The sequence below is a fragment of the Corvus brachyrhynchos genome, unplaced genomic scaffold (genome assembly GCF_000691975.1).
Source record: "Corvus brachyrhynchos isolate BGI_N302 unplaced genomic scaffold, ASM69197v1 scaffold72, whole genome shotgun sequence".
Classification (NCBI taxonomy): Eukaryota; Metazoa; Chordata; class Aves; order Passeriformes; family Corvidae; genus Corvus; species Corvus brachyrhynchos.
Window position 1 is genome coordinate 878,597 of NW_008236763.1, and position 10,893 is coordinate 889,489.

The 10,893-nt window shown below is 52.8% G+C and overlaps 1 protein-coding gene across 1 annotated transcript in view; it reads right to left on the minus strand.

The window, feature by feature from the left end:
• Positions 1-5,894: 5,894 nt before the first annotated feature.
• The window catches only part of ANKS1A (ankyrin repeat and sterile alpha motif domain containing 1A), a 56,567-nt gene continuing 51,568 nt past the window's right edge, over positions 5,895-10,893 (minus strand). Inside the window, 7 exon segments of the mRNA XM_017727206.1 lie at positions 5,895-6,650; positions 7,816-7,986; positions 8,644-8,781; positions 9,162-9,248; positions 9,645-9,716; positions 9,851-9,976; positions 10,320-10,484. Of these exon segments, the coding sequence (XP_017582695.1) occupies positions 6,531-6,650; positions 7,816-7,986; positions 8,644-8,781; positions 9,162-9,248; positions 9,645-9,716; positions 9,851-9,976; positions 10,320-10,484 (879 nt within the window). The 3' untranslated portion in view covers positions 5,895-6,530.

A 10,893-nucleotide genomic window follows, 5' to 3' on the forward strand; every position in this document is an offset into this window, starting at 1 on the left:
GCAGCAGCAGCCCCTTGGCAGCAGCCCCCACCCTGCAGTCAGAGCAGCACAGCAGAGCCAGGACTCACCTCCTGTTAACCAAGGACCCACGGATCTGCTTTGCTGGGAGCCTGGGCAAAGGGAATTCCCTGAGGTAGGAGAAGGGCTCGAATACCTTCACAGCTTTTTCATAAAGACACCCAAACAAACAGCTGGCTCTGCACCTTCTGTAGAAAAATCTGGCCTGACTCTGTCCCGTCCACACCACAGGTCACTGATGTGGCTTTCTCCTACGTGAAAGAAATTGGATGTTTGACAAAGGGAAAGCAAGGTGACTACACCTGATACTGGAGTGCTCTCAGGTGCCACACAGTGTCACCTGGGTTCCTGTGCTGGATGCTGGTTTATCTGCATCCATCCAGAGCGTTCCTGGTTCCTACAGCATCCTCCTGTAACAGGGCTGTCCCCAGTCTGCTCCTGGCTGCCTGAGGAATCTCACAGAAGATTTCTGTTGATTGACCAATTATTTTTTGTTTTCATACTTTTCATCCCTACAGGGCAGTGGATTCATTCCCTCCTCAGCCTTTTAATTTTTCTCGATGGACAACATGCTCAAAAAGATTTCCCAAAGGGCCTTGGTTGCATTCAGGAAGAGCTGCTGGAAGTTGGGTGCGGGTTTGGAAGCACGATTTACAACAGGCAAGAATTTGGGAATTCTCAGGAAGGTACCTCTCCCAGATGCAAGTTGGATTATTTCTGATCACATTCTCCATGTAACCAGGCAGGGGTGGAATTAATTCTCCTCCCGTTTCTCAGATCCTGCCTCAGCTTGTAAAAATCCATCTGACAACTCCACCGAGGCCAGCAGAAGGTGACCCTTGGCACATCAGGATCTGAATAAACCTCTCAACTAGAAAAAGCAGCAGCCTTTTTTCCTCAAAAAGCTGTCACTGTTCGGTGGGGAAGGCAAGGGGCTGTGGAGCTCATTGAACTGCAGAGCAGATCAGGCCTTTTTAACTCACGGTGTTCATTCTACCCGGGGCCTGTAACCTCTGCTGAGGTGTCAGTCCCAGCCAGGGCTGTGGCTGTGAGGGATAAAACCTCATGGTGTTTCAAACCATGAAACCAGCTCAAGTGTATTTCATGTCAGCCCGAAAACCCAACTTGCCTTGTTATTAGAAATGGAACATACGGTATAAATTTAGCAATCCCTGGTGTATTTAGCATTTCACATCAGTCAGATTTTACTTGACACGAAAATCTGAACTTTAACCTGTTATTTAAATGTCTGGATTTCTTGCTCTAATTTTACATACTGAAATGTCCTAGTTCCTGGCAAGCCCCGGGTCTTTGCTGGGTAAATGTTCTAAGCAGTGGCTGCCCAAATGGGTACTGGTGTCACAAGAACCACTCACTGCCGTGCTGCAAAAAGGGATTTCAGTGGTTATCCCCAGTACAAGACAGCCCCCAGGGACACAACCCTTGCAGATGTACAGTAGGGGGGTAAAAATGAGCTTTTCCAACCCTCCATCACGTGTAGAATACACCCACAACGGCTGCAGACCCTTGTGCTGTCTTTAACAGAACATTTGGATGTGATTTTACGCATAAATTAGTCTCAAAATAATAATATTCAATATTTGGGTCATTATGACTGACTGCAGAAAGAGCAGCTTTAACCAAAGCTCCCAAACCCCCCAGACAGTGCCTGCACGATGAGAACTGCCCTGCTTTGGCACAGACCCCCAGGAGACTTGGGCACAACACTGAGGCCACACACAACAGCACACACGTGTGTCTAAGGTTGTTTATTAATTCGGTCTGTTCTAAGTTGTACAATTATGAAAACAACAAAACGACTGCTGGAAGCCCAGGAATATTTACAATCTCGCCTTGTTGTAGTGAGGTCAGTCTATGTTGTTGCACAGATTGGTTATGTTTGGTACCACAAGATGTTTAAAATTCAGACAAATTTGAACAGATTAACAATTGTATATACAGGAAATAAAAGGAAATTCAAGTATCAAAATACAGACAGATTAAATAACATTTGTATTACAAATCAGCCCCACTGCCATACATCACAATTAGCAAAAATGTCCACATTGCAAACTGAACTCGACTGTCTCTGCTCTGTCAGGGAATCCCAGGTTATTCTTCTGTGGGTAAGAAAAATGTCTGAGCTGGGTTGACTTAGCGAGAACAGCACAGGTACTTTTCTTTGGGGAAAGAAAAATTTAAGTAATACCAATGTGAGATCTAAAAGGGAGACCTTAGCAACATGACAGCGTTGTGAGCACTGTGCCGGCTCCAAAACATGGATCTGAGCAGAACCGGGGAAATGCTGCTGCTGCTGCTGCTGCAAACTTCTGAGGTGGGTGGAAGGAGCATTAAAGCATTGGCTCCACCTCAGCTGCACACAGAACGGGACGTGTTCAGGGCTTTTTGGCATCTGCTCTGTGTCTCAGCAGCCTCCTGAAGGTACAGACTTCACTACAGGTACAGCCTGGAAGGTGCTGCATCTTCTCCCTGGGAGGGGGGACAGGCGTGTACCCCAAAAAAGTTGCATAATTTCTTCTAAAAAGAACAATCCCAAAGCAAGTTTAAAGTCAGCTGAACAGCTAAGATTAGCGCTGTTTTTTTTCTTTGTAAACACAAAATAAAAAAAGGATAAAGCATCTTCAATTTGAAAAACAAAAATTCATCCCCTCCTATAAAAAGAAAGACAAAACTCGGCAACTCCGTTTGCCGGCCGTGAGTGAGGGCTCAGCCCACAAACCAAAGTCTGTGAAACACAATCTGTCTTTAAGAGAGGAACGAGGCCCGGGGCAGCCCCAACTCCTCCCGGGCAGGTAATACAGCAGATGCAGTTGGATGCAATGTCATGTTCAGCACCAGAAATTTGGGGCACTTTCCTCCAGATAGCACAAAACCCTGCAGGGAGGAAGAGCCCGAATACTGCGCCGTGGGTGGGTGAAGGTGGCCGGGAGCCAGCGACTGGCATGGCCCAGGTCAGTCTCCAGCACTGAGTCCCTTGAGAGACCCCACCACACTGAACTGCCAAAACAACTGCTCTGTCTGTGAGGTGAGAAAGGGAGTATCTGGCTAAAGAATGGATCACTAAAGACAACCACAGGTTTACACGTGGGGCTGGAACGGACCACCAGGGTCACTGAGCCCAGTGCCTGAAGATTGGAGTCTTCATCACCACATCACCTCCAAGCCAACCTCCGAAACAGCTCACGTTTCAGAAAGGAAAGGTGTCCCTCCTCCCAAGCAGAGGTTCAATTTGCAATCTCACCAAAGACTTGTTGCCAACACACCAAATATTTACACTTACACCAGTATGAATTGCAACATGTGCATAACAAGGAATGTTAGGTTTCCTAAATTCATCGACTTAACCCAAAATCTCCACTCCCCCTTCCCAATCCTTTACAGGTCTGTGCCCTTGGGATTATGGTTCACTTCCCTCCCAGCCTCACTGGTGAGAGAGACTAAAGGAAATCCTGACATACAGCAGCAACTGGAGTTAAACAGGAATTACTTGGGCACAGCGTTCCCGTGCGGCAGCAGGTCCCACAGCCCTGACAGGGCCTGACGAGATCATGACGGACACACTGCACTATATTTTGCATCTGAAGAATTCATATCACAACCATTTTAACATTCTCCCCAGAGGGGAACAGTCTGAAAACACATCAGTCACAGCCCAAACCACTCTGAAACACTGTAATTTGGAATAAAAGCAAGCACACAGCACCTTTGAGGTGGTGTCTTTGGGGACACTGGGCTCGGACGGGGCCAAGCCACCCTCAGGCTGATGTGGTTTGTCCTTGGGGATGGACTGTTTCAGTGTAATGCCCAAAATTTAACTCCTTATTTGTTCATCTTCTGAAACTGTTGCACTAATTAAATAATGAGCTAGTATCAAAAAAGTGCTAAATCACAATTGAATATACTTAAAAAAACCCCAACCTTTCAGGGCATAACTGCATTTAAAAACAAGACAGGTGCACAGAGGCTGGAGAAGGGAGTTGTCCCCAGGAATTCAGTGCGGAAATGGGAAGAAACGGGGTCCTTGCCATAGAAATGTCAAGTATTGCAACACGACAGTTTGGGGGATAAGGAAGCTTTGTACCATTGGGGAAATTGGCCACAGCTGCTCTGGGGTGAAAGATCCTTTGCAGATTCTTCTCCTCCAGTTACTTCCATTTGCTACAAAAATGTGGAGTAGCTTGGAGAACAGGATGCAGACTTACCCCACCAGGTTCTCACACGGGAGGAAGGGATTTCCAGGAATTTGGCATTTTCTCCTGTTCACCCAGAGCTGAAGCAGAGTAAGTACCGTCAGAAATGCGCACACCACGCCCCTGCTAAGACTTTTGATCGTGCTCCTCGCCGGACTGCGGGATTCTCAGTAAATAAAAATTTCTTTGTTTTTTTTCCTCACCAAAAAGCTGCAGCGCTACATTGAAACCGTGAACCGGATTTGCTCTGTGTCACTTCGTTAAAAAAGAAACGGGTCGAAAGACGTTTGTCTCAAACTAGAAAAGGCGACATCGCTCTCGGCCTCCGAGTCTCGAGTTTTCCTTCGCTAGGAATGGAGAGAGCGGCTTTCCTGGGCGGAGGCTGGGTCCCTTTCCCCCTCTGCTCTGGGAGCCCTCACCGAGCAGCCACACACCCACTCCGAGGCAGCCACCCGTGCCAGAGGGAGATGATCTTCACGTCAGGAGGCCACTGCGTCCCAGGTCTCTGTCCCGCTACTACATCCCGTGGTAGGAGACGGCTGCCCGGAGCTCAGCTTCGCAGAGGCAAACAGAAAGGAAGATAATGGAATGAATTTCCGAGTCATACAAAGACAGGTGCTGGGAAAGGTGAGGCGAACGGCCCGGAGATGGGACACAAAAGCCGTCAGGGCTTCGGACACAGAGCGGCAGCGGCGCGGTTTGGGCAGGGCTGCCTGTGATCCCCGCTGGGTTTGGTCACCCTTAGAAAGGCACATGCTCTCGTGACCCGGATTTAGGGGGTGTGAAGGGACCTGCCCTTCCCAGCTGAGAGCAGGGGGAGGTGAAGAGCTCAGACCCTCTGCCACTGGGCGGATGTGTGGCAGCTGCGTGGTGAACACCTACATGTAGAAACTGCTGTGCCACCCACACCAGGGAGTGAGTTTCTCTTAGAGGGACACAGAAACCTTCAGGACACTCTTACAGCTTGGAAAGGTGCTGATGGAACCCAAACCCAACCTCCCGGAGCACCTCAGGCACAGCAATGTTCTGCTGTCCACAAGGCCTGGGCTGGCAGGGTGGCACTGCAGCCCCGAGGCAGTGCTGGCTCTGTGTCAGGGGGCTCTGTGGCATATGAAATGTATGTACTAGACTGAGCTTTCCTTTGTTTTTTTGCTTTAAGACAACTTTTTTACTTGTAGTCCTCTCACTGGGTTCTCACTAGCTGAGCCCTCAGTCTGAGGTCAGTTTGCCATTAAGTTGCAAATGACTTGGGAGATCAAACTCATTCCTGAGAAAGAGCTAAATAAGGACTTTGAATCATCAGATTTCACCGCAGGTGAGGGGAAATGGAAGCTCTGAGGCAGCAACTCCAAAGCCACAGCAAAACTCAGATAAGCTGCTGCTGGCCCTAACACCAGGGACAAATAACCCAGGGCTGCTCCCTGACCTCTCCCTGCTGATGCTGCTTGTGGTGTCCAGCTGACACCTCCCCTCCCCAGCCCGGGGCTAACAACAACATGTGCATTTGGAAGCTAAACCACAGGCTGCCACGTGAGAACTACGCCCAGCGCTCACGAGAAGTCTGGTGAGTGTAAACACAAGGACTATGAGGGGAAGAAAAACCTACAAGGGACTGAAATGCATGCAACCAACCCCCCCCCCCCTCCATCCCCGAGGCGCCAGAGCCCCCCCCAACACCCAGAGCAGGTTCTGCGCCGGGCTTTGAGGAGAAGACTGCGGGCAAGGGTGGCCGTGAGGAAATGGAAGTGCCCGCGTGTTATTTGCAGAGAGCATCACAGTGGTTAGTGTCGGTTCGACTGGCAGGGAAGGAGAGGTGAGTTCACTGAACAGTACACAGCCGTGGCTCAGTCGGGAAGAGGAGGATCTAGGAGGAAGGAGTGTGTGCACCGCAGAGACAAGAGGTCTCCATCAGTCCAAGGACAAGGTGAGATAGAAAAAAAAGGCCTGGGGAGTGTCACATTGCCCCAGGGATTCACAGTGCCAGAGCTCGGGGGGAAGACGTGAAAACGGTGGGCGGCTTTCCTGGATCCACATCTCCGACTGCCAGCCTGCCCTCTCTGCTCCTCCTGCCTCACGGGCAGCTACAGCGCATTACCCTTGTTTCCGAGTAAGGAGATTCACAGTGTTCAGCAGCGATCAGGTACAAAAGCCGTTTAAGTCTACAGTCTCCTAAGTGCTGCTGCCTTGGACGAGGTGCCTACGTGGGCTCAGGGCGAGCAGCTGGAGGAAGAGGGAGTTTAGAAGAGCAGACAGATCAGATCGCAAAGGCACGGTTAGACGGGGCGGACGCGGGCGTTTGCTTTAGAAGATAGTGGTCTCATACTTAGTGCTGAGGGTCCGCTTGGAGTCCTGCTTGGGGTCCACGACCCAGGAGACACTGGCATGAGACTGGGAGTCTTGGTCCACTTCAGGGGGATCCAGCTAGGAAATAAGGAGAGAAAGGGCATGTTAGGACACCTGTGCTTCTGGGACAGAACGAGTGGGGATTCAAAGCATGGAGCGCCTGCCTGCCTATCGCCCGTCCCAAAAATGTGCATGTGTGCAAGGAAGCAGCTCTTGCTGGGGAGGGCATTTGAGTCCTTCACAGCTAAAACATGTCTGGCCACGTCAGTCTCAACCCAGCACCCCAAGATGACTCCCTCCATTAGGCTGTGCATCCCTGTCACCATCAGCGACAGCTTTGCTCATCTCAAACAAGCATGAAAAACGGAGCGCTACAGAAACGGGACAGAGGGAGACAGCTCCTGGCAGGTGAGTTCCCACATGATTTACCCTCCTGACCAAGCACAGCTCTTTCCTCTTGTCCTGCTAAATCAGGGTGCCATGGGGACGTGACCACCCCAGCAGGAGCAGCGGGGTTAGCTGAGAGCTGCCACACTGCATCAGCAGGGGTGGGTGGGAGCGGCAGATCCCCGGGGTTCATCCGAACCAGAACAAGCAGGGGGAGGAACAACAGCGAGGCAGGACACGGGGGCACAGCAGGAGACAGAGGAAGTGGGGAGGCAGCCCGGGTCGGTTCGGAAGGGAGGATGGCAGGAAGAAGGGTAAAGACCTTCGCTCCAGGACTAACAGACTGCAGCGGCAGGTAGGAGGGGCGGTGTGTTGTACAGGTGTGACAGTAACAACAGCGGGTGTCGGGAGGGAGCGGCACCTGAGCGGGGGGAGCAAGCAGAACACAGACAAAAGGAGACATTAAAGGAAGGCAGTGGCTTGTGCAGCAGTCCCTGCTCCTCAGCAGCTCCAGTCTTGCCTGGTTTTGGCTGTGGGGAATCCCATACTGCAGCTCACCTACGGATCTCACTGCGGCTCTGCAGGGTTTGCCCGTGCAAGCTGTGCTGGACCCAGCAGGGCACTTAAGCCCCATCCCACCTGGGCTGTTTCCACCTCTGCCTGCCCTCCTGCTACCAGGGGAAGCCCCAACCCCACAGCAGGACTGGCACAGGTACAGACCTGCAGTGCCAGCAGCAGGACAGGCACCTGGACCATGTCTGGGCTCCCCCCACCACCCCAGGGAGGTGTAAGGGTGTGGTGCCCACGAGAACCCCCAGCTCAGCCCAGCAGGTTGCTCCTGCCTGCACACACATACCGCGGATTTCCTCATGCCTGCTCGTGGTTTAGGCACCGGTTTGGAAGATTTTGTTTCAATCATTTCTCCTGCTCCAGCACCCAGAGGCTTTGCTCTCTGGGCTTGCAGGGCGAGCTGGTAGGCGACCTCGAACGCCTGCCCCAACGTGAGGATGATCTCGTATGTCAGGTTCTTCGAGAGAACACAGAGAGCACAAAGCTGTCAGATCACCCTGTGCACAGTCCCCCCTGGCTCAGCAGCTCCTCTGGGGTCACAGACCTTGGCAGAGCCAGTGCCTTCCCGTCAGCAGGTCACATCCTGCTGTGTCCCTGGCAAAGCCACTGAGCTCCTGATGTGGGGGAGCCGGGCCCACGCTGCCTCCCCCAGGGCCCCCTGCCTGGGACCCCCTGCCCACCTGTAAAGCCCCACCAGCACTGAAGTTCAGCAGCATAAAGAAAAATAGCATGAAAGTCTTGTGCAATTTTGATTCTGCCCAAGTACAAAAGCAAATCACGCTTCTACCCTCCCTGAGATAAAAGGTTGTTAAATCAGCCCATTATGCTCAACATAATTGAGAGCGTGTTAGGGGTTTGTGCATGGCACATTCCCCAGGAGGGAAAGCTCCTGCCCTGCTTTATTCAGCACTTGAGACGGCAGTAACGAAGCCAGACAAATATACTCTTTGTCCACAGAGGTCCAAAGTAAAGACATTTCGAACCAAGACTACTTTATGGTAGAAATGGGTGAAAGAATCCTAGAAAGGAGCAGTCTGTGACTAGCCAATAAAGCTGAGGGATGAAACAAATGGGCTGTGAAGGACTGGGAGATGTGACATGACAATGCACTCACCACATCCACAGTGCTGAAGACATGGCAGTAGTGATGGCTGGTCTGCAGGTCCTTCGTGATGTAGGCAAATGTGCAGAGATCCTCGGGGTCCTGAGCAGCACAGGAGATGTTCCGGATCTCGTGCTCAGCAATGACATTCTGCCGGGGTCAACCACAAGCACCCGTCACCCTTCTGGGGATGGCAAATACACCTGGCAAACAGTGGCTGTGGAGGGTGTCCTGAGGACAGGGAAAGGGAATCTCCCAGCCAGAGCAGTTCCAGCTCCCTCCCATGGCAGGAATAAATGGCAACACGGTCCACAAGCAGCTGGTCTGCCAAGCCTTTGGCACTCAGGTAATCATCATCATCTTGGTGTTCTCAGTAGTCATCACCACCTTGGTATTCTCCCCCAGCCCCAGAATCTCCTCAGGACAAGCCATGGCTTCCGGACCCACAAAAAGTGACCTGCAGCCCCCAGGCAGGTGAGACTGCAGGTCATGTCCCTCCAAACATCAACTCTGAGGCATCTGCAGCTCACCTTGTTGGAGGCGTCGATGAACTTCACCCCTTTGTATGTGATGGACAGGATTATGGTTGGGATCTTTTTCATGTGCTCCGTGGATTTCTTCAGAAAGAAGAACATTCAAGTGAATGTTCAACTGTGAATGGATGGACTTGTCCCAGCCCACCCCAGAGACTCTCAGGCCCGTACAGTGGGTTTTGGGGATCTGGGACCAGGAGGAGGAAAGTTAGGTCCTGGTAGAAGCAGAGGGGAAATGACAGGGACCTGAAGAGACTCCAGCCCTCACTTCCCCAATGAAAACACCCACTCTCCCGCTGCACGGATCTCCCAGGTACTGGGAACAATGCTGGGAAGGGGCAGTTCATCAGAGACAGTGGCACCATCTGTTTGGTAGTCTGGGCTCCCACAGGGTTTGGGGAATCCCTGAGATCCCCCCTCGCAATCCCCATCATCCACCACAGGCTGCAAGTGAAGCCCCCGGCCGCAGAGTCTCCGTACCCTCATCTTGGCACAGGCGTCCTGTGTAGACTCCGTCCCTCGGAGGTCTTTGATCAACATGGAGCCCAAGTACTGTGTGAAGGAGGGAGAGATGTTAACTCCTGCCAATCCCAAGGCAATGTCATTGCCCTGAGACTCCACGCTCAACAGCCTGACCCCCAGAGCCTCCTCATCCTCGCCACCCCCACAAACCAAAAGCCACTTACGTTGGCCTCGTACCCGCAGGACTCGAAGATGAGCTTCTCGGGCTGGTGCTGCCAGTTTTGGACTGGGGCGTACGGGGCTGCCAGGCTGGGGGGGCGCAGGGTTAGCTTGGACTCCCGACGGTCCTCCTGCATGGGAAGAAATATGGATGTGAAGCCACAAGAGGTTCAGCCTGGGTTGGAACAGCTCTCAGGGGGGCTCTTTGGGCAGAGGGGATTGAGGTTGGCAATGGCCAAGTCCCCCAGGAGCTGGGCAGAGGCAGCACACGGGGTGAAGGTGCCAGTGCTGATGGAAGTGTGAACCATTGGTTTTTGAGGTGAAACTGAGGCACAAAGGAGCTGCTGGCTCTAATGTCTGAGGGAAGCTGAGCCTGACCAGCTCCCTCCCTGCATCATGCTACCTCCTCCCTGGCTCCAGAGACGGGGCAGCCTGCGCAGAGGGCCCCCAGGACACACAAAAGCACCCACTAACCTGTGCTTTGTAGCGCTCAGCTCTGGAGTAGGGAGCAACCTCAGTGCCACGATCGTGTTGCCTCTTGGCAGTGTCCCCGGAGGGCAGCAGGAGATCGGCAGATCTGCCTGTGCAGGAGTCGTTCTGGCTCAGGGGTGACGACGTCTGGGACATCAAGTCCTGGCACTGGAAGGAGCAGACACCGCAAAGGGTCCCAGTCAGCTTGGGCTGTGCCGTGCCCCCCATCACTCCCTCTACATTGCCCAACACAGGGTGCAGTGAGTGGACTAACGGGGTCAGCTCCTGCTCTGGGGGCCCCTGCCTCAGTGCCAATCCCACTCTTTATCTTCTGACACCTGATTTGCTCCAGGATGGTTTCAGCCACGTACTCAGCCCCTTCTGCCCAGCACGCCTCTGCCTCTGCAAGCGCCTCCCCAGGAGGGCAGGGGACACACCGGGCTGGGGGCAAGGTGATTCCAGAGGGGTGGGCTCCCCTAAAGCACTGAGCTAAGCACCCGAGGGTGATGATGATCAGCCACCCCAGCAGAGGAGCCCCCGGAGCCGCCGCCAGAGCGCGCCCAGGGCGCGCAGGCAT